The sequence below is a fragment of the Pteronotus mesoamericanus genome, unplaced genomic scaffold (genome assembly GCF_021234165.1).
Source record: "Pteronotus mesoamericanus isolate MK-2021 breed Mesoamerican mustached bat unplaced genomic scaffold, CSHL_Meso_final contig_1108, whole genome shotgun sequence".
Classification (NCBI taxonomy): Eukaryota; Metazoa; Chordata; class Mammalia; order Chiroptera; family Mormoopidae; genus Pteronotus; species Pteronotus mesoamericanus.
The window spans coordinates 411,986-439,544 of record NW_026555016.1 but is presented as its reverse complement, the minus strand read 5'-3'; the positions used below and the strand labels follow the sequence as shown (position 1 = coordinate 439,544).

Below are 27,559 nucleotides of genomic sequence, written 5' to 3'. Positions count from 1 at the left end.
ACTTCAGGTTTCTGAAAACTCTTTTCACTGAGTTAAGAACATTTTCAGAACTTAAATTTTGATTTAAAAGACTATACTTTGAGATTATGTCTTTCCCTTCTTTTACTGTAAAATGGTAATACAAAGTAGTTGTTTTTTAAAAAAATATCTTTACATGATAAAATCAAAGCTGACAATCTTGAATTAGGTCATGGAATCTAGGTCTAGGAAACACTAGGTTAAGTTTTAAAAAGACTACAGTGACATTTACAGCAGAAATTCTAAGTGGAGACCATCCAGCATACTGCTTTTCTTACCCAAAATTACAGGGTTTATATATGTAAAGAGGTAACACAGACCAATGATTAAGTGGCAAAGAACATGGGCTTTGGGGTCTAGACAGGCTTGGGTGGGAATTCTACAGCCCCACTTGAAAAGCTGTGAGAGCTTAGGCAAGCTACTTAATCTCTCTAAACCAGTTTCCTCCTCCTTAAAATGGGAATAATAGCAGCAGCTATCAATACCTTACAAAGCTGTTCTCAGGATTCAATGACTTAAGGCACACATAGCACTCTGTAGAATATCTGGTCAATTTCAAGTGTTCAATAAATGTTAGGTGCTATTATTGTTATTTTATGTACTTCTGACATGTGTACAAATCTTTATTATTTAGTACATTCAATTAGGACCGTATTTTGATCTTTTGTAATCCCAAAGTAGGCATCTCAAGTTAACAATCCAAAGGAAGGAACAAGGATCATTCAGTTCTGATGGGGTTAATACCAATAACTGGAGCAAAGATACAGCATATTCATATATTTATACAAATATATTATGCTAGTATATAATCTGGAGAAATATTTAGCTATTTTAATTGTTCCATATAATTATTTATCCTCTGTGTGTATGTCTCTTGCACCAAACAACTTACAAATATGGATGAAACACAAGGAAAACAACTAAAACAGGGCAAAAATAAAATCAGATTATGTGTTCCAGCACTTTGGAAAATTCTGGACAGAATTTTACTAAGAATGGAATAAATCAATATGCAGGTGCAAATAAACGTTTCCACTTCTCTATAATTACATAGATTTCCTGGAGGGGACAAGATATCACCAAGACTCTTTAAAAAGTATGCAAATATGTAAAAAAACAACAACCCAAAACCACCCCAATACAAACAGAAGAAGCAGCTGGAAAGAAGGACAGCTGGAGAGTGTGACCAGGAGATATATATGGTAAACTAGGCAAGAAGAAGCAGACAGTAAATAACAACCTTTCCAAAGGGGAACAAAGATTTTTTAAAAGAGCCCTGGCTAGTGTGGCTCAGTGGAATGGGTCACACCCAATCCCCAAAGGGTCACTGCAAGCCAAAGGGTCACTGGTTCAATCCCCAGTGAGGGCACATGCATGGGTTGTGGGTCATGTCCTCAGTAGAGGATGTGCTAGAGGCAAGCACACGCTGACGTTTCTCTCCTACTCTTTCTCCCTCTCTTCCGTCTAAAAATAAAATCTTTATTTAAAAAAAAGAATTTTTAAAAGAAAAAATGTGTATATTAGCAGGAAGGTTACCATGAACAATTTGGGCAAAATTTTCTTGGATCTTTAAACATGTACAACTATTACAGTTCTTACCAATGAATAAAAACAGAACACAAAATTCTAAATTTTCTAAGCTTAGATCCCAAAGAATAGTAAGGATTTACTTACTTCACTAGAGCTGCTGCTTCAGGAAGTACATCAGCAAATGATTCACGGAATATGATTGCGTTTTTCCTTTTACAGTTCTGTATGACATCATTGGCAAGGTAAAAGAGATTCAAACGGTGGGGATAGGCAGCTAGAAGTGACAAAAGACAATAAATAAAACCAAATGAGTCAATTTACACTTAGTTCAATTTATTCCAAATGTTCTCAAACTGTGTACCTGCTATCAGATAAATGGATGGATGGATGGAGAGAAAAATGAATAGGATCAACTTATTAAACTAGTGCCTAAAAACCTTGACTGCTTTGGGTTAGGTTTTAGTTCAGAGTACTCCTCAAATAGATTTCTACTTCACTTTATAGATGCTTGGCACTAAAAAAACTCATTAATTCTGGAGAAGCTGAAAAGAAAACAAAATTGTTCTCCCAAACATTTGGGAAAATTAAAAACTGAGTTGAAGCAGCTCAACTTGTTGCAAAAACAGCAGGGTTTTAGAACCCAGTCAGAATGTGGCCTCAGGTAAATTCCTTAACCTCCTCTACATTATTATTACAGATGGACTCTTCATCAACCAGTCCATACACCACTCAGATGTATCTACTGGAAAAGAGGTTCTGCTGCTACTTTCATCACTAAGTGAATGTCCTGGGAAGTAATTTGATCCCATAAACATACCTGTCAGCTTTTTTTAAAGGCCATGACAAGGTCTAATCAATTTATTACATGGAACCTTGAGCAACGCCACCCCAAATTTCGCTGTTATCCTGGACAATTTTAATATCCAAATGGATGAGTGATCCATCGTTTTCTAGTCTCCCAGTTTCTTGATTTCAAATTCTGCGACCTCCTAGAACCACTCCTTTGTACATTTCAAAATCTCCATTTCTGATCACAACCCTCTCTCACTCTCATTATATTTGTTCTTCAATTTCATCAACATCTCAGTTCTTAATTTTCTCTGCAGGCTCTTCCAGTACTCAATTTTTTCTCCATCCATTCCAGAGTCTTCGATCCATTATTGAAATCACTCTTTTATCTAAACTTTGATGATCTTTTCCTTCTCCCCCCAAATTTAGCCTTTCTAGCATATGCACTCGACAACGTTAAATCTGGATCCATCTGGATCAATCCTACTGAATGCGTTTACTACAACTTTATTTCTGATCTTGTGTTCTGCTGAAGAAAAATGCTATCACCAGGACTGAAACCACAAACATTCAATTTCCTTTAGCTATGCCTTCACATGTCCTTAGTCAGCCAGCAGCTTCTTCCATTTGCTGTAAGAGCTATTTCAAATTTCTGCCATTCTTATCAAGCCCCTATATTACCACATTCTTTTTCACTCTCAGGAGATAAAACATGTTATTTCACAGAGAGAGCATAAATCATCAGATGGGAACTATGTTCTCTCAAAAGATGTATCCAAGATGTAACATACTTCCCTGGAAACGGTCTGTTCTCTAGGACATGTGAAAGCATATGAAAACAGCTTTGTCTGTTTTTCTGGTTCAAAGAAAATAGAGGATGTGACTTAAAGGTCTTAGGATTTTGGGTTGGACTTTAAAGGTTCTGGGGATTCAGAGCAGCAGCAGCAGCCCCTGCTTTTACAGAACACACAGGAACAATTCCAGTTGTCTCTCACAGCAAATAATTATGGAGCTCCTCTTCTGTGCTAAACATGACACTAGACAATGTGGGGATTCTAAGAGGATAGACTATCTATCTGCTTGTGAAGAGGTGAAACCACAGAGAGGTGTCACCCCCCACCCCATCCAGGAGACCTCAGTTACTGTCCTGGCCAGGCTGTGCGACATTGGACAGCCCCTCACCTTCCCTCACTACGGCTCTTCTACTGGAAACTCTGGGAGTATATTAGATGGTCTCCAAGTTTCCGTGGATAGTGGAGAGCCCCCATGCTTCACTGTTCAGAGCGATCAAACTGTGACGTCACTCAAGTTCCTGAACTGCCCTGAGCTGCAATTCCTCAGCTCGAGCACATCAGGAAAAACTCCCATCTTGCATCGCCCTTACAAAAATTAGCCATGATGTGTGCAATGTGCCCAGCCCTGTGTCCACCCAGTAATAGATTCTTGATCCATGTCAACTACTTGCCTTTTGCAAGTTTACAGTCTGCTTTAATAAGTGGTAATAAAGGATGTTAAAGACACAAGAGACCATTACATCCTACAGCTTTTGAGGGGGTGGTCCACCTTACTTAACAGTCTTGCTTAAAAAAACAGGTGTAGCAGAGACAAAATCCAGAACTTAGGTCTACTGCTTAAACCTTTCTTCATAATGAATGTATGAACTACAAGGAACTCTTCCTGACATAGACAGAAACAGGGCTGCTTGATTAACAGAAAGGGAGTTTTGTACCAAGACCCCTCCCTCCCTGAAAAGGAGAAGAAAACACCAGTTGGAAGTGAATTTAATAATGACATATTAAGTCGGGCACATCTGCTTCCACTCCATGTCAAGAAACTATAGTCCATGCTTGAATTCAGCAATTTATTCTTCCTCTAAAAGTTTCTCTGCTGTCATACACAGGCTATGTTTAGCGTTTAGTGTTTCAAGATGGTTTTACAGCAATGGGAAATGAAAACAACCTTGGGATATAGGCAATCTATTGACCTTTTAGCATTTATAGAAACAGATTTTCCTTTGCCTTTTCAAATAATGCAATTGTTTTAAAAATATATATAATTTTTTTTTTTTTTGGTAAATTCTGAATCAGGGTACTGTTTTCTGATGGTAAATTTCAAAACCTGCTGTTAGCAATTCAAAAACATTTTAAAAAATGTATCCACATTTAAACCATCCAGATCAACTTAAGCTGAATCAGTTAAGGTCTTTCAGAATCAGGAATCTGAAAGTTTTTATGTACTCACTATCTCCACTTTAACTCTTTTTAACTCCTTAATTACAGAAGTTACCTTTTTTCTGTACTTAAAAAATGTAATTCTCTGTGTAAAAAGCTTTTATGAATTATGTTATCTCATTTATATTACCATCACTCCACTCCAACAGCAATTACCCAAGTTACCAATAAATTCCAACTTACTAAAAGCCAAGTGAGATTTTTAAAAATGTTATTTGTTTGTTGTTTTTGGCACACAGAATCATGTTACAGTAATTCCTCCTTCAGTTGCTGTCATACCATCCTCCTGGTTTTCTTCCTCTCTCTGGCTCCTCCGCACCTACACATGCGGGCATGTAGAGTCAGGCAGCTCTGCCCGTGACTCTCCTGCTTTAAATGTCAACGTTCTCCAGCATTCTCCCCTGAGCACTCTTCTCTGTTCACGCACAGCATGGTGTTTTAAGTCTTCACATTTTAACTCAAATAGTTCCATTCTTGGCTGTCATTTACTAGCTTTGGGGTCTTATGCATTACTTAACTCTTTTATATGTTACTTTCTTTTTTTTTTTGTAAAATGATGACTCCACTTGTTGATACAAGAATTAAATAAAACAGTGCATGTAAAGCATTAAGGACAGTGCTTAGGGCATAGAAAATGGAATGCTATCAGCACAATCATCCGCTTCCATGCCTTTCGGTGCTACCACCTACGTAACCAAGACTCCTATATCCATACATATCAAGCTCGGATTTCTCTTTACCAGTCAATGCTAAATCTCAGAGGCACCTTCCGCTTGATTTTTCAATACTTTACTAATAATGTTCCTCCTCTTGTGTTTATTACAAGAGGAGATTAGTAGGATATTAGCACATCTATTACTGCTCTTGTATTTAGCCAAAATTTTAACAATCTATCTTTTTGGACCCCTCCTTCCTCCTACTGGTCACCTCCATTTGATAAATCTCCAAGTCTAGCCAATTATGTCTCCAATAATAGCTATCAAATTTATCTCTCTTCTCCTTCTCTTTTCACTATAGCTCTCTGTTGGGTTCACTACCTTGGACCTGGACTACCACTTCAATAGCCTCCTAACTGGTTATCTTGCCTCTAGATTTGGCCCCCTAAAATTTCTTCTCTACACTGTTGCCAAATTCATCTTCTAATATGCAAACATTGTCCAGTTATTTCTCATATCAAATCTGTCGATGATTTCCAATGTCTTACTGGAAAATGCCCAAACACCTTAGACTCCATTTATGATCTGGACCTTGCCTTCTATTCCAGTCTCATTTCTTCCTCTTCAAAATAAAAGTCCCACCTTTAATGAATTTCAGTTCCCAGAAACCTCTCCCTCTCTCTCTGTCTCAGAATTTTCCTCTTCTATGATAACCCACTCTGAATAATCTTAAATGTTTTCTACTCATCCACAGGGAAAAGTCCAAAATTTCAAATTTTATTCACATCAGATTCTGATCCTCCATCTCACTGTTACTTCCCAAAACAAACCACCCAACTGTTTTATTGCTATTTTTCCCCAATGCAAAATCTCTGCTCTAGCCAGTGCACTAAGAAATTCAGGAGGAATCACAGAGGTTGGCTGAGGTAGTCTAGGAAGATGCCTACAGGCAGTGGAATTTGAGGAAGGCTATCCTGAATGTTTTCCAAACCCTCTATGCCCTAGTTCTTGCTTACTTGTTTAGCCTCAACTTTAGCCACTCTGTCCGTTAAGACTCCAGTTTGGTGAACACTGTTCTCACCTCCAAACCCCACTCCCTTCCCTTTAACTGTCATCCGTTTTAGTAGGCTAATTCCTTTTTTTCCTTCAAGTCTCAGCTTACATCTCCCCTGAAGCTTCCCCTGACTCCACAAGACTGTGCCTTTAGTGAACCCTGAACTTAACCTGTCAACATTGAACCACACTGCAGTGCATTTGTCCGCACCCTCCATTAGAGTACAAACTCCCTGAAGGCTGGGAGTCTTTTCTGTCTTGTTTACTGCCATGCCCTCAATGTCTGATAGGTGCTCAATCAATATTAGTTAAATGTTTGATGAAGTTAAGTTTTCACAACCAGAAAGGAAAGGGAAGGGCGCTCCAGTGAGAACAAGTCATGAGCAAAGGTGCTGAGCAGGTCTGTATAACAAGTGTCTTTTGTTTTGGATAAAGGAGAAATTTAGGCTAGGATTTTTAATTATTTAACAAAGACTTATCACCTTCCATGGCTAGGCACTGTTCTAAAGATGATACAAATATTAACTGATGTCTTTACAACATGCCTTCGAGACTGGTACTGTTATCTCTATTAAAGAGACAGAATAAAGTGAACTGTCCAAAGTCACAGCTAGTAAGTGGTAAAGCTGGGATTTAAATACTGTTTGGTTCAAGTCTACATTCTTAACCACTAGAAGAGTGGGAGAGTAAGCAAAGATGACAAATTCTGGTGGAACTTAAGTAATGAGCTAAAAAGTTTTAGCCTTTTTTCTGGGGCAAATGAGAAGCCATAAAAAGCTTTTTATACAGAAGGGTATTTTAGAAAAAGCAACAAATGATTTTATTGTTAGAAATAATAAAAGAGCTAAAAACATTGCTAGGAAGGAACTAGACAAATTCAGAAGATACTCTGCAGAACAACTCATCCAGCCTCATCAACAAATCAATGGCATACAATATACTGAAGAGATTAAGAGGTCCAGGGACACAGCAATCTGATGTAATTAGTTTGAGAACTGGATATAAGTTTGGACTAACCAGCTGTAAATGACATTTCTGGATCAATTAAAGAAATCTGTGGTCTAGGTGTAGATGAAATCATCAACTGAAAAAGAGGTAATTATAGAATGATCGCATGTTAGAAAAAAATCTGTAGAAGAAATCGAAAAGGATATGGAATTAAGTTTTAACAGTACAGATCTCTATTTTTTCCATTTTGTTTGCCTGTATCCTAACTTTCTACAACACATATGTGCTGTTTCCACAATAATAGGTTATTAAAGAAATGTAATCTGGTTGTCTTAAAGTAACTTGTATTTCAGCCTGGAACTCTTCTTTGAACTACAGACTTAAGTAAACAACTGCCAACCCAATATTTACTCTTGGATGTCTAACACACAGCTAAGACTCACCATGTGACCTGACTATGTCTTCCTCCAGGCTGTCTTCTCCTACAATCTTTTCCATCTCAGTAAATGGCTTTTTTCCAACCAAAAACCTTGAGTCATTCTTGGCTCCTTTCACATTCCATAACCAAACTCACAATGCAGATCTCATTAGTAGTACCTTTGAAATATACATAGACTTAGGAAATTACAAATATAGAAAGGGGGAGGGACTAGAATAAACCTGATGGTGTTGGCCTATAATTGAAAGTCTTAGTATAAACTCATAGTTTTATATAGAAAACACACAGTAAGTGAATATGTGTGTGCTCTTAAGGGCATTCCTGTGTGTACATATGACTATTTTCTAAATCTCTCAATCGAAAAGACCTAGAAGGAGCCCTGACTGGCGTGGTTCAGTGGATTGAGCCCCCACCTGTGAAGAGAAAGGTAACTGATTCAATTCCTGGTCAGGGCACACACCTGGGTTACAGGCTGGGTCCCCAGTTGGGGGTAAGGCAACTGATTGATGTGTATCTCTCACATTGATGTTTCTCTCTCTCTTTCTCCCTCTATTCCATGCCCTCTAAAAGTAAATAAATAAAAACTTTTAAAAATTGTTTAAAAAAGAAAAGACCTAGAAGTAACAACGTCCCAGTACCTAATATCTAGATCTTGGTTTCTGAGAGGAACCAGGGCTTCTTGGAGAAATGGTTGATTCCATGCCAGGAAAAAAAGTAAGGAACTTGGAACATGTACTATAAAGTTAAAGAGTGCTCAAAGAATAATGTCAAAAGGACACAAGCAATACCTTCAAGGGGTTCCTCTAATGGCCAAACCTATGAAATGGGTGTCAAAAAATAATACATAATTATAACCAACAGAATAAAATAGCAATCCATGAATACATACTGATATAAGTAAATAAATAATTAAATAAGTGGAAAAGCCCTGTCTTGTAATCAAATGTCAATTAATAAATCTGTAAGGAAAGATGTAATTTAAAAAATCAGCATGTGGCAACCATCACAGTAAAAACTGACTCAAGCAACTATCATCAATGGATGTTAAAGCTAGTGAGAAACAGTATATTGTGGAACGGAATATTTATAAGGCTCAAATTACTCCCCCACAAAATACTCACTTTATAGTGGAGAAACCTGGCAAACACCATCTTAACCAACAGATAAAAGTTAATGTAACTATTAATGGTGCAGACTGCCATCATGTTCCTCCAAATACAACGCATTAAGAACACAGCATCAATTCTGTGGTATTTTTGCCCCCAACTGGATAACCTGAATCTAATAAGGAAACATCAGAAAAACACAAATTTATGGTCTATATTCTTAAAAAATGTCAAGGTCAGGAAAGATAAGGAAAGAGTGAAGCACTGTTTCAGACTGAAGAAAACTAAAAAGACATGACAACTAATACATGACCTGGACCTTTGAAGATCATTATCAGGATAACTGGCAAAATTCAACGAGGGTCTATGATTTTATGGTAGTGTTATGTCACTGTTCATTTCCTGATTTTGGTAGTTGTACAGATCTTACAATTGTTGCGATTTATTAAATTATGTCTCCCCAAAATGTATATGCTAAAGTCCTAGCCCCCAATGTGACTATATTTGCAAACAGGGCCTATAAGGAGGTAATTAATGAGGTCATAACAATAAGGCCTCCTAAGAAGATAAGAGTATCTTTGTCTTTGTAAGACGAGACAAAAGAGATCTGGCAACCTTCAATCTCACCATGTGAGGGCACAGTGAGGAGGCAGCCATCTATAACCAAGAAGGAGAACTTTCACCAGAAACTGAACGCTGTCAGGCCTTGATCTTGGGATATCCATCCTCCAGAACTGTGAGAAAATAAATTTCTGTTGTTTAAGACATAAACACACAGCTTGTGGCATTTCCTTATGGCATCCCAAGCTTATTAATACAATTATGTAAGGAGAATATCTGCATAGGGAATAGACACTGAAGTATTAAATATGGCATTGTTGTCTGCATCACTCTCTCAAATAGTTCAGAAAAATAGTACATGTATATGCACATGGATGTATACGTGTGTATATGGAGAGAACAATGTGGTAAAGCAAATACAGTAAAACATTAATTACTGGAGAATCTGGATGAAAGGTTCACAGGAGGTCTTTGTAATATATTGCAACTTTAAATTTGAAATTACTAAAGAATTGACAAAAATTTTTAAACACACAGACTCCAGTCCAGTTTTGGTGGCTCAGTTGGATGGAGGCATCGTCCCATACACCAAAAGTTTGGTGGATTTGATCCCCAGTTGGGGAGCAGACAGGAGGCAAATGATCAATGTTTCTCTCTCACGTTGATGTTTCTCTCTCTCCAAAATCAATTAAAAAACATCTCAGCTGAAAATTAAAAAAAATATATATACAAATAAAAAATGAATAAACACACGGGCTCCAACTATTACTTACCAATGCCTCCTTGATAAGTCATAAGGTCTGAGTCATAATCACCTTTTGCTAGAATTACTGTAGTAACCTCCGAACCAAGTCCCTGTTTCTACCTCTGTTTGCCCCACTTCACTCTAATCTCAACTAAGAAGAGTGATCCTTTTAAAACAGAAATATGGTATTACTCCATTGCTTAAATCCCTCCAATAATGGCTCCCCTCCTTACTCAGAGTAAAGATCAAAGTCTTTATAAATCCTACACAATCTGGGCCCCGTTATCTTTCCGATCCCCTGTTCTGGTCACCATTTATTCCACTCCAGCCATTCTGGCCACCCTGCTGCTGCAAGATCTACAACACACACACCAGGTATACTCCCCACCTGCAGGTCCTTTAACTTACCTGCTGTCTCTGCTTGGAACATTTTTTTCCCATATAATCTCATGGTTTACTCTCTCATCGCCTTTCAAAATCTACCTACATGTCATTTTCTCAGTGACTTCCTGTACCTCCTTGACCAGGAAACCTATCACCCTTCCTTATTTTATTGTCCCACATAATACGTAATTTCCCAATATACTATAGAATTTACTCATCTTTTTTTTTTTTTTGCCTGTCTTCCCCTATGAGAATATAAGCATCAAGAGAGGAAGGATTTTTGTCAGTTTTGTTTATGGCTGAATTCTCAGCACCTAGGACCATTCGAACATACAGCTATTTTTTGAATGATAAATTAGGAAAAAAAAAGGAAAATATAAAAAATAAGAAAAGGAATGAAGAATAATGAATAGTTTTCTATTCTGTTTGGTTAATAATCCCATAGAGCAGCTGGTTTCTGTGTAATTATACAGAATAGAAAGAGACTACAGACTTTACCTGAGGTACAGTTAGGTTTTCTAGGGGCTGCTGCAGAAGTTAATCTAGATGTAAAACCAGTACTCTCACAACAGCAACTCTTCAACAATTTAGAAACTAAGTACTTAAAACCCTGTTTTTCTCATTATGAGGAAGGGGAAAGAGACAGACAATAGGAAAAGAAGTTCTACTGATTTAAGCTTAAGTAACTTCAAAATAAAACTGTTAACCTGGCGGCAGAAGGGTAATATAATTTTTTTAAAGATTCCATTTATTATTTTTAGAGAGAGGGAAAGGAGGGAGAAAGAGAGGGAGAGGAATATCAATGTGTGGTTGCCTCTTGTGCAGCAACCCCCACGGGGGACCCGGCCCGCAACCCGCTGGTTCACAGGCCGGCACTCAATCCACTGAGCCACACCAGCCAGGGCCATTTTTAACTTGAATTATTATTAACATTTTATGTTTGCCCTGCCTTGTTCCAAAGATAGGTTAAGGCAGCTAATACACCACAGAAAGTGTTTCAACTTGAGTGGTCTTTCAATCATAGAAAACAAGCTTATGGTACAATGGAAAGGGCAGAGCATGACAGTCAAGAGAGCTGAGTTGTAACCCTCAAGAAGAGTAATTTTCATTATCTTCAGTCTGACTTCATTTGTAAAATGAAGATGTTGAAAGGAAAAACAAAAGGAAGAAAAGGCCCCCAAAATGTTATTTATAATTATGCAAAAACTAGAATATCCTAAAGAATAACAATAGGGAAATAGTGAAGTAAAGGTACATCTGTATTATGTGGTTGATAAGTGTCTGTAAATAACAGGAGGATGCTTGCATTAGAGTTAGTGAAAAACATAGGAGAGGAAATGTACATATACCATAAATAAAACTGGAGGATTATTTTCTAAATTTTCTATACTAGTTATGATTTTTATATTAAAGTATATAAAATAACTGACTTATAATACATTATCTAGAATATATCCTCTGGCTTTAATATCCCATAATTAAATAAATATTTGTGAGGACATTTATACAAATAATGGTAATGTCACAAAAATATTTAGAAAAGAAAATTACACCTGTTCCCAAAGAATCCGTATCTTCTCTTGCCCTGGCTGGTATGGCTCAGTAGATTGAGTGCCAGCCTGTGAGCCAAAGGGTTGCCAGTTCAATTTCCAGTTAGGGCACATGCCTGGGTTGTGGGCTAGGTCCACAGTAAGGGGCATGGGAAAGGGAATCACACATTGATGTTTTTCTCCCTCTCTTTCCCCCTCCCTTCCCTTCTCTCTAAAAATAAATAAAATCTTAAAAAAAAAATCCATGTCTTCTCTTTACTAAATCTTCCAACTTCCTTAAAATTTAGTTGCTTTGTTGAGGGTTAACAAAAATAATTACTGAAATAATTATCTACTACATCAAAGTGTTAGAAAGAACACTCTTGTAACTACAGAGAAAACCTGAGAACCACACTGCTCCATCACAATGTGAGGAAGATAATATAGCATCCAAACGGGGACGCTGTGAGAGTGAACGGTGTGTTCATCACATCAGGACATGAGGTCACCTACGTGTAGCACTGCTCTAAGACCCTGGTGAACCTAAGCTAAAGATATTCAAGTAGTTTCTAAGGCTTCTTTTAGAACTAAAATACAACTTACTTTTTCTTTTTATGACCTTAAACTACTGAACAGTGCTGTACTATACAGAAGTCAAGGTGCTCATTTTGTTTACTATTTTTTAAAAAATGAATACCTTAATATTTTGCTTGGGGGCTCAGATTTACAATTAAGTTCATCTGGGAAAAGATTAATCAACAAACTTAAAATATACCTGAAACTCCCTCTTGAGGTGTTCTTGTTGAGACTGGGAAACAATGTACTAACTCAGTGATGTGATGCCACAGTTTTGAGAACCCTGGCACTCTGTCACTCCCAATAACCAAAAGTCTCATGTTAATATCACACGCTCCATGAAATGAATTACAAAGAATATCCCAACACAGAAATTAGAGATCTCAAGAGCTACAGGTTAATGGAAGTCAAGTCAGATTTACATTTAGCTTACAAGAATTCATCCATAAGTATTGAACAAGAGATTAAGAACAAAAACAACAAAGTTAAACAAATGTTTAGGGAAAAAGGCAACTGGATTTCAGAAAGAAATTGGAGACCATAGAGAAATACTGACTAATGAAGACATGGAAGAAATAGACTGTATTCACAAAGATGAAAAGAAACAGAAGAACTAGCAAGTTTGAATCTTCCTAAATTTGCTGGTGTTCCAAGCTTCACAACATTCAATTGTTTTAATTTCTGAATGATTTACTCTATGGAATTATATACTACCAATTACAGTATGCATCATACATATACATATATATGTCTGTACAAGAATGTTTATCAAAAAAGCATGAATATTGTAATTAATGAAGTTTTAAGGCTAATCTTTTGCCTTAAGTACTGATTTTAGAACATGAGTCATGAATAAAATGACTTCCACATACATCAAAAGAGCCATATCTAATCTAAAAATTTCAAAATTGTCTCCTAACATTCATAAGGCATCAACTCAGTTCTTTAAATAATGTGCCACTCAGAACATTGGTTAAGTATTGTTATATACAATTATCTAGAAATCTACTAAATCTAAATATTCCCTAATTTTAAGCAGAAAAATGTTCAGTGTTATTAATGATCCGTAAAGAGTCAAAGAAACTTAGAATATAAATATCCACCAATAGTGGAGTTGGTTTGTTCAATTCATAAAACTAATGTAACCATTAATCAAATATGAAATACATACAGAAGAGAAAAATGGCCTCCATACTAAAAGTGAAGAAAAAAGTATGTCAACCTTGACTCTTGCTTCCCTCTATTTTCTACATCTTGTGAATCCCACCTCCTTTATTAATTACTGTATTTTTCTGAATTTAAGAAACCATTGTTAGTTCAGTTTGTTCATTACATTCTACATGTGCGTAAAATCATATGGTAGTTGTCTTTCTCTGACTGGCTTATTCCACTTAGCATAATGTTCTCCAGGTCCATCCACACTGTCACAAAGGGTAAAATTTTCTTTTTTACGGCTGAGTAGTATTCCACTGTGTAAATGTTCCTTCATTGCTAACAAGCAAAACAGAGACAGAATCATAGAGAGCAGGATGACAGCTAAGGCGGGGAGGGAGGGTGGGGGAGAGGAATTGAGCAAAAAGGAAAAAGGACTCATGGACATGGACAACAGTGTGGTGATTGCGGGAGGTAGGAGGAAGCAGGGAGGTTTAAGGAGACTAAGTAGCAATGGAAAAGAATACAATTAAAAAAAAAAAAGAAAACCTTTTTTGGCCAGGTAGCTCAGTTGATCATAGTGTCATTCCGTATACACCAAGGTTACGGTTCAATTCCTGGTCAGGACACATACAAGAATCAACCAATGAATGCATAAATAAGTAAAACAACAAATGGATATTTCTCTCTCAAATCAATGAATAAAAAAAAATTTTTTTTAAAGAAACCACTGTTTATAACATGCACCATTTTACGTGCCACCAAGAAATTTTAAAAGTACTTCCAATTAGTTGAATGAAATCATCAACTGTAAAATGCAGATTTCAAACATGTCAATGTGAAAAACAATGTGCATATTAGAACTGATCAAATGCACAGTTTACTATTCGTTCTCTCTCCTTCCACTCTTTGCTACCTCCTCACTTCAGTTTCTCAGCATTACTATCACAAACCTAATAAGTGATCTCTGCCTCTAGTTTCACCACTCTTCAATGCAGTCTCAGGACTGCTGGGAATTTATCCCACAGATACACTTGCCCCTGTCTACAAAGACTATAAAGATATTCTTTGCAACACTATTTCCAACAAAAGTCTGGAAATATACTAAAAGTCCATTAATAGGGACTTGGCTAAATAAATTATGTTACCTCCACCCCACTGAATAATACTTAACTATTAAAAAAACACAAGGACATTCTATATCTCATTTAGATTTATCTCCAAGATATAAAGTGAAACACATAAGATATAATTGGTCTAGCATGCTATATGTATACAAAACTACAAACAAGCACATCCTTTATATTCATAAAGGAATAATTCTGGGAATATGTACAAGAAATGGCTGGCAGTGATGCTTCTACGGAAGGAAACCAAAAGATCATGAGAGACAAGGACAGTCATGACAGAGGAGTTTACTTTTAATATTTGTATACTTTTTGAAATTTGGCTTGGGCAAGTATTTACTTATCCAAAATAACATAAAAATTAAAAAGAAAATACCCCTATGCTGCTACATTTTATGTCCATCCTCAATACTGCTAACAACATATACACAGATACTGTACTGTTCACTCAGAGTTGAAAACTTTCATTTACAAGTCTCTCTCCACCAGACCACAAACTCCTTGACCACAGTGGCCTCAATGCAAATCAACTACTTAGCAGGTATACAATCCATATCTTCTACTGGATAAATAAATACTAACCAAAGCCTTCCTTCTAAAATCACTTTCATCCAGGGAGCATCTGAGACCTTGCTTCCCAGAATGTCATCAGTCTGGTGAAAATAAATTCTTATAAAAATTTTCTACAGGTTTGGATGTTTTTACATTGACACTGTTTATATGTGAAATGCTTACTTTTCCTTTCGAATCCCCGAACTCTGTCTCTTCTCCTTTGTCCAAAATGGCACAGTAAATCTCAACTGTCCAATGCATCTTTGCGTCTCATATTCTTATGGCACCCTAACATGTACATCCATAATAAATTTTAACATTTTCTCCTGTTAAAAAGATAATTAACTAAATAAATAAAACAAAATCATGCCCATGCTCCAAATTGCCTGCTCCTCTCTATTAGGTTTACTCATAAATATTTTGGGTCCCCTAGATAATACCGAGCAATGATCTAAGACAGAGGTGTTCAACCTGCAGCCCATAGGTCACATGTGGCTCAGGATGGTTATAAATATGTCCCAACACAAAATCATAAAGTTACTTAAAACACAATGAGATTTTTTTGTGTGTGATTATGTATCACAATGTCATGTAAAATAAACATACATACACTCTCATTATTTGTATGCATGCATGCACAATCGAACCATACTCATGTCGTTGTTCGGCAGCACCTACATTTGCGAGCAACTGTTTTCATGAATGAAACACATTAAGAGTAAAATTAGAACCAAAACATCTGATGAGCACCTTGAAAACTCACTGAGAATTGCAGCTACTTGTATCAAACCAGATACTGATGCACTAGTTTCTCAAATATAATGTCAAACATCCCACTAGTTTTATGTTGCCCTCTTTTCTTTTATTTTTATAATAAAATTTTTTTAAATCAATGATGTTTTATTACTTAAGATATATACATTTTCTATATTAGTGATCACAAACTTGGGACCTCCTCAACGATTTTAAAAGATTATCAAAAGGAAGTTAACATAGAGACTTTTGTCCAAGATGGAGGCATAGGTAGATATAATTCGCTTCCTCACACAACCAAAAGGAGGACAACAACCAATTTAAAAACAAAAAGAACCAGAACTGCCAGAAAATCAAACTGGCAGTATGGAAGTCCGACAACCAAAGAGTTAAAGAAGAAACATTCAACCAGACTAGCACAAGGCGCAGAGATGGGCAGCTGGGGAGGGGAGGACACGCACCAAGGTGGTAGCTGGCAGACCAGGTGGCCCCACATTTGCGTGTGGATAAACCAGGAGGAACAACTGGGGAACAAGATAGACCAAGACAGACCATACAACCCAGGGTTCCAGCAGGGGAAACAAAGCCTCAAAACCTCTGGCTGTAAAAATCTGTGGCAGTTGAGGCAGCAGGACAAATTCCCAGTATCACAGGAGAGTCTGTTGGAGGGACCCATGGAGTCCTAGCACATACACACACCCACCCACCTGGGAATCATCACCAGAAGAGCCCAGTTCACTTGTGGGTAGGTGGGGAAGTGACTGAAAGCAGGGCAAGAGCTGAGCAAGAGGCACTGTTCCCTCCCTGACCCTGTCCTCACACAGATACGGTGCCACAATGCAGAGAAGTAGGTTGCCCAGCCCTGGAGAATACCTAATGCTCTGCCCCTTACAATGCAACAGGTGCACTGAGACAAAGAAATATGGCCCAAATGAAAGAACAGATTAAAACTCCTGAAAAAGAGCCAAGTGACAGAGGAGATAGCCAACCTATTAGATGCAGAGTTCAAAATACTGGTAATCAGGATGCTCACAGAAATGATTGAGTACAGATGCAAAATAAAGGAAGAAGGGAAAGTTATAAAAAGTGAAATTAAAGAAAAATATACAGGAAACCAAGAGTGAAGGGAAGGAAACCAGGATTCAAATTAACAATTTGGAACAGAAGGAAGAAATAAACATTCAACCAGAACAGAATGAAGAAACAAGAATTCAGAAACCGAGGAGAGGCCCTAGATGATGTGGCTCAGTGGGTTGAGTGCCAGCCTGTGAACCAAAGGGTCGCTGGTTCGATTCCCAGTACAGGGCACATGCCTGGGTTGCAGACCAGGTCCCCAGCAGGGGGCATGCAAAATGCAACCACACACTGCTGTTTCTCTCCCTCCCATTATCCCTCCCTTCCCTTCTCTAAAAATAAATAAAATCTTTTTTAAAAAAGTAAAAAGAAAAATTGAGAAGAGGCTTAGGAACCTCTAGGATAACTTTAAATGTTCCAACATCTGAATCATAGGGGTGCCAGAAGGAGAAGAGGAAGAGCAAGAAATTGAAAACTTATTTGAAAAAACAATGAAGGAGAACTTCCCCAATGTGGCCAAGGAAACAGACTCCCAGGAGGTCCAGGAAACTCAGAAAGTCCCAAAGAAGTGGGACCCAAGGGAGCACACACCAAGGCACATCAGAATTAAATTACCCAAGATTAAAGATAAGGAGAGAATCTTAAAAGCAGCAAGAGAAAAGAAGACAGTAACCTACAAAGGCATTCCAGTAAGACTATCAGCTGATTTCTCAAAAGAAAACTCGCAGGCAAGAAGGGACTGGCAAGAAGTATTCAAAGTTATGAAAGACCAGGATCTACATCCAAGATTACTGTATCCAGTAAAGCTACCATTTAGAATGGAAGGGCAGATAAAGTGCTTCCCAGATAAATGAAAAGTTAAAGTTCATCATCACCAAGCCCTTATTATATGAAATGTTAAAGGGATTTATCTAAGAAAAAGAAGATGATCAAAACTATGAACAGTAAAATGACAACAAACTCACAACTATCAACTGAACCTAAAAAACAAAAACAAAAACAAACTAAGCAAACAACTAGAACAGGAAGAGAATCACAGAAATGGAGATCACATGGAGGGTTATCAGTGGGAAGGGTGAGGGGGAGAATGGGGGAAAAAGTACAGGGAATAAGAAGCATTATTGGCAGGTACAAAATAGACAAGGGGAGGTTAAGAATACTACAGGAAATGGAGAAGTCAAAGAACTTACATATATGACCCATGGACATGAACTAAGAGGGGGGAAATGCTGGTGGAAGGTGGGGTAGAGGGGGATAAGGGGAGAAAAAATAGTACAACTGTAATAGCATAATCATTAAGTATACTAAAAAAAGATTATTGAAAGGGCTGTTGCATAATTAGGGTTATTACGTGAGGACTTTTTTGTTTATCTGTGGTGGCAGACATTACAAAAATTATGCATGGACCTTTTATTTGCTCATCAATTTTCATTAGTGTTTGTGTATTTAATGTGTGCTCCAAGACAACCCTTCTTCCAGTGTGGCCCAGATATGACAAAATCTTGGACACCCCTGATGTAAGATGAGAGGAAGGAATCTTTTACTTCCGTTCCTTGTTAACCAAGTCCATCTTCTCTAAGTCTGAATTACAGAGTCTTAACCTCCCACCATGGCTCTTTTGTAACATTTAGTCTTTCAAGTTTGACCTTATTTCACTAATATAAAAATGCTGGTGAAAAGAGGAATATCAAATAAATCATCTGTACCCCTAAGGTGCTAAGAATAGTCCTGTCTCAAATCCATATGTCAGAATTCTGATTCCTTTCTGAGGATGGTACAGCAGAAAGAAAATGGAAATTGGACCCAGACCAACATCAACTCAAATTCTACCACAATAACTAATTGGGTTACGACCTTGGCTAAAAGTATATGTCACCAAGCCTTAATTTCCATATATTAAAACAAATATAATCACTCAAAAGGCTTTTGGAAGGAATAATATATATTAAGTATCTATTTGCAGTACCTGTTACAAAGCAAATCAAATACTTCATTGACAGTTTTCTCCTAGTTTTCCTTCCAAGTTAGTATATGTCCAGGTGAGTATGAGGAGAGAATGCCATCTATTTAAACTAATCTAAATTAAGGTATGTGTGACAATAGTTTCTTCCTCTTTAACTCTGGACTCTGAAAACTGGGAGAAAAAAGTCTTTACAGTTCCTAGCTACTCCAATCCCAGGACTCCTTTGCCTGTTCTGGTTTCTAACATCTAGGAGGCCTGTGAAACAGCTGAGCTGTCCCCCCAAAATCAGAGGCCCAATCACTTGGGAACCCCAGTCTTCAAAGAACTCTTAGAGCTGCAAGCCAACTGTTTCTTTTGAGCTGTCCTCAGAAATGGTTGGCCTACAGTAATTAATGCTAAGTACAGGGATTTACATGAGTTATTTAACTATACAGAGTAATAACTATGCACCTATCATTTAATTAGCAAAATGTTCTTAAAAGTTGATTATAACCAAAACTCTGTTCATGAGTAACACAAAGCTGAGTTGTCTGCTCACGGATTTAAAAAACTGTTCATATTATTCCTTCCATCTACAATCACCTTACTCCACTCCCTCCATTTTTTTGAATTCTCATCTCAAAACCCAAGTCAAATGAAAGCTCTTGAAACCACTTCCATTTTTCTTCGCTCTGAACTCATATTGCTCTTATATTTAATACCATGCAGTGTTTCACATTAGGTTCTCCTTGTCTAGATTGTAAACTCTATAAAGACAGAATTGTAAGTTTTACTTCTTTTCTATCTTCCATGGTGCCAACTATGAACTAGCTTTCTAATAAGCGTTTTGTTGACTGCTGTCTGCCTTGGTCTAACTTAAGGCCAATAAAAGCAGATTATACTTTATCATCTTCAATAAGTATTGGCACAAGATAACTGTTCATTATTTAATAACATCAATGAAGGGAAATATAAGTGTGGCTAATTCAAACAAATTAATTCCCAAAACATTTCCACTGAACATTTAGAATATATCAATTTTTTAAAACAAACTTGCCTTGGTAATTAAATGCTTAAACTTATATCATGATAATCTACGTTTCTTATACTTCTCTAATAGATAAGGAAGAGAGATTCTGTAGACAGTAGGAAAGGATAACTTGTAAGAAAACAATATATTAACCATGTTATCATTTGACATTTCAACATCAATGACACCACCACCACCACCACCAACACAGCATACCTGAGACCAGGAGTTGTAAAATTATACATTTACAAAAAACTTAGGAGAATTAGTTTCCATAAAACTTTATACATAATGTCAGCCAATCAGTTGTCACAGCTGGATACTGTACTCTGACTTTCTTCTCAATCTATCTAATAAGTAAAGAAAAACCTCCAAGAAACAGTATAGTATGGCCTGGTATAGCAGTTCCCAAATTCTAGCAGAGGCCTGTGAGGAAATTTCCACTGGTTTGCAGAAAAATGAGACAAATAAAAACACAGCTTATCCTTTCTAAAGTAAAAATGGATCCACATTAAGGGATTATTCTTTATTATCTTCTTCCTAGTTTTCTAATAATTAAGGTATCTTTATGAACTGATAGTAACAAGTTTAATATCTTTACTGGCAATATAAACAATCACATTTCAGCACTCTTAAGTTTTTTATTTTCTTAAACTTATTGGTCCATTTCTAGAAACTACTAGTTCAATGGATCTTCTTTGACCTTGACTCACTGTGAGCTACCAAAATAAATGCACTATGGGACATTTACACAATGGAATACTACTCAGAATTAAAAAAGAAGAAAAATTTTACCCTTTCCAACAGTATGGATTGGCCTGGAGACCATTATGTTAAGTGAAATAAGCCAGTCAGAGAAAGACAAATACTGTATGATTTCACTCATATGTGAAATGCAATGAACAAACTGAACAAGGAAAACAGACATTCCTAGATGGAGAGCAGGATGACAGCTAAGCGGGGAGGGGAGGTTAGAGGGTGGAGGGGTTGAATAAAAAAGGGAAAGGGACTCATGGACATGGACAGCAGTGTGGTGGCTGCTGGGGGAAGGGGGTTTACAGGTACTAAATGGCAATGGAAAAAATACAAAAAACAGATTGAAAAAATAAATGCATACTTAAATACTTCATCTGCTTAGTCTGCTCTTTACAATGAATAATTAGACTTGTTGTAACTGTGCTGGAAAAATTCCTTTTTTGAGATTATATGGACCCATGATCTGCAGATTAAAGAAAAAAAAATGCAGGCAACAGTAGTAATAAACTGTATTTCATTTATTTCAAGAATGCAAGGGTGACTTTACTTTAGAAAATCTATAAGTATCATTCACTGTATTCACAGAATAACTTGATAAAATTCAGTGTTCATTTAAGTGTACATTGTTAGCAAACAATTTCATTATTAAGAGTTAAAAGGAATCACATAACCTGATAAAGAACTTTTAAATACAAAGAGTGAGATACCATAAATAGAAGACTATCATAATATCAATCAGTTCTTCCAAATTAATCACTAGTTTCAGTATTATTCCAATCAAAATCCTAACAGAATAATATATGAAGGAATTTGACAAGTTGATTTTCCATTTTGTATGGAAGTACACATGCATACACATGATCACGCAAGTGTGGCTAAGAAACCAGCTGGGTCTGAGCCCTTTTTCAGCTTTTCTATTTCTCGAGCCATTACAATAAATATTCTCATGGAGATTATCTCAATTTTCTCAAGGCTTTCAACATTATTAATGTAAAGTTAAACATGTATTTGTACTTTTTAAAAAATCTCTCTGTCTATAGGTAGTCCTTTTGTCTTTAATTAATTATTTTTCCAAATACATTTGTCTCTGCCTTCCCCCCCACCACATTTTTCTTTAAAAGATATTACTTATTTATTTTTAGAGAGAGGGGAAGGATGGGAGAAAGGGAGATCAACATCCGTATGTGAGAGAAACATCAATTGGTTGCCTCCTGCATGCTCCTAACTGGGGCCTGGCCCATAACCCAAGCATGTGTCCTGACTGGGAATCAAACATGCCAACTTTCAGTTTGTGGGATGACACCCAACCCAGTGAACCACACCAATCAGGACAGGCAGTTCTCATTTAACAATACACTGAGCAAACAAAATGTGATTATACACATAAGCATCTTATACAATACAAAGCAATATTATTCCGTCTTAAAAAAGGCAGAAATTCTGACACATGCCATAATATGGATGAACCTTGAAAAGACATTATGCTAAGTGAAATAAGCCAGTCACAAAGGACAGTACTATATGACTCCACTTACATGAGATATCTAGAATAGTCAAATTCATAAGGACAGAAAGTAGAATGGTAGTTGCTAGGGACTGAGGGATGGTAGAAAATGGGAGTTATTATTTAGTGGGTACAGACCTTCAGTTTAGGAAGACCACAAAGGTTCTGGAGATGGACAGCAGTGATGGTTGTATAATGACGTGAATGTACATGAGAAATTGTGAATAATGAGACTGCATACAGAGAAAGAAGATGGAGGGTAACTTTTACTTTTCTTCATTTTATAACATATGTATTATTTAAGCTTTATTTATCATGTACTTTAATAATACAGTAGTTTAAAAAACAAACTAATTCATGGCTCCCTAATATACTGAAGTGACTCTTATTTGAAAAGAACCCTCCCTTAACTACATAATCCACTGCAGCTACCTTCTCATTTCTTACCTTCCCTTTTCATTCAAATATTTGGAACTGTCTACTACAATGGTCAGTATCTTCTCACTTCCTTCTCTACCATTCATGATTTTTTTAAAAAGAATTTTAGTCATTTATATTGAATATACAAAAGAAAGTATACAACTTATTAGTTGACATTCTTCTATAAAGAAGAGTTTCCCTTTTTGCCCCTCCCTGTTCTCTTTCTGTTTTAATGAGTATCATTATGGACTTTCTTTCTTTCATTTCTTTCTTTCATTCATTCTTCTTTATAATGTGCAAACTGTCCCACATATTGTCAGTAAAATCCCTTTTGAGTTAACTTTTGTCTCCTTTTGATATAATCTCACTCATCTTTGAGTACCTTCTTTACTCTCTGGCCCAAGATCTTTGTTCCATGGCCCTGATGTTTTTCTTCACAGGAAGAATTTTATAAACCACAAATTCAATCTGGTATTTACAGAACTATTTAAATTTTCTAATTCTTCTTGGACCACGACTAGTTTTTCAAAGGAATTTGTCCATTTCATCTGAATTTTCAAATTTATTGACATAAAATTGTTCACATAATTTTTAATTTTCTATTTTATCTGTTAAGTATGCCTTCCTTTCCCCTTCCTAATATTGTCTAATTTATGCTTCCTCTCTAGGTTTATTTTTTACTAGGCTTTTTGAAGTTTTTGTCTTTGTTGATTATTATTTTTTACTTACTCTTTACTCTTATTTTTATCCCCTCTTTTCTTCTATTTTCCTTGGGCTTATTGTATTGTGGTTTTTTTTTCTTTTTTTCTTTTTTTTTTTTTTTAATAAGAGATGCTTATTAGCCCATTAGTTTTCAGCCTCTTGCATTTTAGGTTCTACATTTCCCTTAGGCACAGCTTTACTGCATCCCAGTCCCGGCTTCCTCCCTTAACTCAACACCCACTTAATCTCCACTTAAGTACTATCTAAAAGACATCTCAAAATCAACATGCTAAAATCTAAACTCTTGATCTCCCCCAAATCTTGTCCACTTAAAACATTCATCACTTAGTTAACGACAACTCCATTCTTCCATCACTCAGGACACAAACCAAGTAGTGATCTTTAATTCCTCTCTTTTTTTTCATACTGTCATTAGTCTGCCAGCAATCTGCTCTAACTTCAAAATGCACCCAGAAGTCATTTAGTTCTCATCACCTTTATTCCTGTCAGTCCAGTCTAAGCCACCATCATCTCTCATCTGGACTGTAACATTACTACTATGACGAGTCTCTCTACTTCTGTCCTTTCTTCCTTATAGTGTATTCTTACTATGGCAGTGGAAGATCCTTTGCTCAAAACCCTCCAATGGCTACTGCTTTCACTCCAAGTAAAAGCCAAAGACTGTCCCATATCACTCTGATCTCATCTACTTCTACCTTCATCCACTCCGTTTCAGCCATAGCATGCTGGAACATTATCTCTTGAACACACTATATATACTCATACTTTAGGGTTTTAATTCTAACTGTGTCCTTTATCTAGAATCCTCTTTCTCCAGATATTTATCTGGCTAATTCAGTGTCTTCAGGATTTTACTCAACTGTCACTCTCTCAATGAAGCCTATCTTAAGTACATCTTTTTTTTTTTTTTTTTTAAATTTGAGAGTACATTTATTAAAGCTGAGGACAGTGAAATAAAGGAAAGGCTTATGGTAGAAGAATCAGGAGAGAGTGTAGACGGTACTCTGCTTTGGCTCTAGAAACATCATAAGAAGTGAGCCACGCTGGGCTTGGGCTGAGTGGACTCACTGAGAAGTAAAAGTCACAATGACAGGAGTGAGCCAAGGCAGGGCTGCTGTCAGCTCACTGGAGAGTCAGAGAAGGGGGCTTTGGAGACAGGTTCAGGGGGTGAGCCTGGGATGAGCCGCCACTGCCTGCTGCTCCCCTGGTTGCAAGTCTCATAGGGACCCTTATAGTTGGGGAAAGAAAAGTAAAAGTGCACACCTAAGAGGGAAGAAAGGCATGGGTGTGCTCCAGAGAGAACCCTTCTTTAAACTACAACCTGTCCCCCTATCTTCACCTTCAATTCTAAGGCCCATTACCCTGCCCTATTTTTACTTTATTTGCCGTAAGACCATTTTCTATCATACTACATGATTTACTCTTTCATTGTTATTGTCTGCCTCTTTCACTATCAAATGATGACTCCACTGGTCAATAATCTTAATGCATTTGCTGATGGATCCCAAATGGCACACACATAGTATACAATAAAATGAGATATGAGCTTTGACATGCAGTATTCTTATTACTGTTCTATGAATTTTAAATTTTCCATTATGATTTCTTCTTTGACCCATGAGTTATTCAAAAATGTATATTTTAATTTCTAAACAGAATGGGAGTTTTTGTTTTTGTTAACTTCCAAGTTAATAGTACTACGCTAAGGAACTTGAATCTGTATGCTACATAGCACTGGAAATCATATTAATCTTGCATTAGGGGCCAGTTTACATCATTAATTGGTTTAAATATTCCTTCTCTGTTCAAAAGAAATGCGTATTTTCTCATTTTAGAGCACAGGGTTCTCTCTATATGAATCCACTATATCAAATATGGAGTAATAATGAATTTTCCATATTTTAAAAATTTTGTATCTGCTTCAACTATCAATAATTGAGTTATGCTTTAACTTTTCCACTAGAATAATGGACCAGATAAACTCTCCTTTCAGTATACAAATGTATGCTTTATACACTGATGCTATTTTATTAGGTACATACAAATTTAGAACAGTTACATTTTCCTATTGCATTGCACTTAACTTTTTTGTCATTTTAAGGACCTCTTTATCCCTAAAAATGTTTTTTGTCTTAGTCTCATTTATCTGTTATTCAACACCGGCTGGTGTGGCTCAGTGGGCTGAGTGCCAGCCTGCAAACCAAAAGGTTGCTGGTTTAATTCCTGGTCAGGGCACACGCCTGGGTTGAAGGCCAGGTACCCCAATTGGGGGCATGTGAGAAGCAACTAATCAATGTTTCTCTCACACATCAGAGTTTCTCCCCCTCTCTACCTCCCGCCCTTCCCCTCTCTCTGAAAATAAATGAAATCTTTTTAAAAAATTGAAACTGATCATCTATCTCTTTTAACTGGTAGGATTATTATACTTGCATTTAATTGTGATAGATATATTTAGACTTGTTTTATATTTGTCCTGCTTTGTCTATAAGCCATGTTTCTATATTCTTATTCCATGCCTCTTTGGAAAGTTTCTGGTTTTTAATTATGTCCCTCATTCTAGTACCTAGAAGTTACATATTCTATGTCTATTCATTTACTAGCTACTCTTGAAATTTTACTACACACACACCAAAATCTAAAGTTTAAAAATATCTTAAACATCTCCTCTATCTTGGGGGGGAAAAAAAATCAAGGATCTTAGAATACTTTTATTTCAAATCAATCTTTTCTCGACCTACAATATGTTCAGTTATAACTTTTTTTAAAAAATTCCACAAATTAAACATTATTTTATACAGATAATGTTCATTTAGATTTACTCTCTTCAATACCAATTCATTTGCTCAGCAGAGCATTTTATCTCTCAGGCTTTCCTCCGGTAATCATTTTCCTTCTTCCTTAAGTATATATCCTTTAGAAAGTCATAAAGTAAAGATATGCTGCTTTCCAGCTTTTGTCTTCCTGGAAATGTCTTCATTTTTATCCTCAGTCTTAAATAGCTCTGCCAGTTATGCAATTCTAGATTGATAGTTGTTTTCCCTCTGCACTTTGAAAAAAATTCTTTAATGATTTTATTTATATATTTGTATGGAGGGGAAGGGGAAGAGAACAGGAAACGTCAATGTATGGTTGCCTCTTGCACGCCCCCTACTGGGGACCTGGTCCGCAGCCCAGGCATGTGCCCTGACTGGGAATTGAACCAGCGACCCTTTGCTTTCCAATCCACTGAGCCACACCAGCCAGGGCTGCACTTTGAAAATTTTATTCCAATGTATTTTAGCTGTCATTGTTGCTTTCAGTCTAATTGTTAGTACTTTGCAAGCTACCTATCTGTTCTCCTTGGCTTTTAAGGGCTTTTCTTTGACTTTGGTACTTTTCGGTTTAACTACAAAGTGTATAGGTAGAGTTGTTTTTTTTGTTTTGTTTTGTTTTTTTAATTTTTAACCTCTGCCCTGACTAGGTTTGCTTCAGTGGGCTGGGCACCATCCCGCAAACCAAAATGTCGCCAGTTAAATTCCTGGTCAGGGCACAGTACCTGGGTTGCAGGGCAGGTCCCTAGTTGGGAATGTGTGATAGGCAACCGATCAATGTTTTGCACAACAATGTTTCTCTCCTTTCCTTTCTCTAAAAATAAATAAAATCTTACAAAAAGAAAGAAAATTGTGAAATTCTTAATGTCCTTCATGTACATTCTGTTTCCTGTACATTCATGTCTTTAATTAATTCTTCAAATTTCTCAACCAATTTGAATATTCTTTCAAATATTGCCTGCTGTCTGTTCTCTCCTTCTGGGACATCAATCACACATATGTTAGATTCACTATTATGTCATTCCCATCTACTTATCTCTCATCTTACATTCTGAGAAACTAATTTAGATCTATCTTTCATTTAATTAATCCATCCATTGAGCTTTTAATTTCAACAATTACATTATTCATTTCAAACATTTCACGTGGTT

General features: G+C 36.6%; 1 protein-coding gene across 7 annotated transcripts in view; it reads right to left on the bottom strand.

Annotated features, from left to right (window-relative positions):
- Positions 1–27,559, bottom strand: part of RPRD2 (regulation of nuclear pre-mRNA domain containing 2) — a 92,709-nt gene that overhangs the window by 47,329 nt on the left and 17,821 nt on the right. For all 7 annotated transcript variants that reach the window (XM_054575303.1, XM_054575296.1, XM_054575313.1 and 4 more), the window contains exon 2: positions 1,693–1,822. In XM_054575303.1, the coding sequence (XP_054431278.1) occupies positions 1,693–1,822 (130 nt within the window). The remainder of the gene's footprint in view (positions 1–1,692; positions 1,823–27,559) is intronic.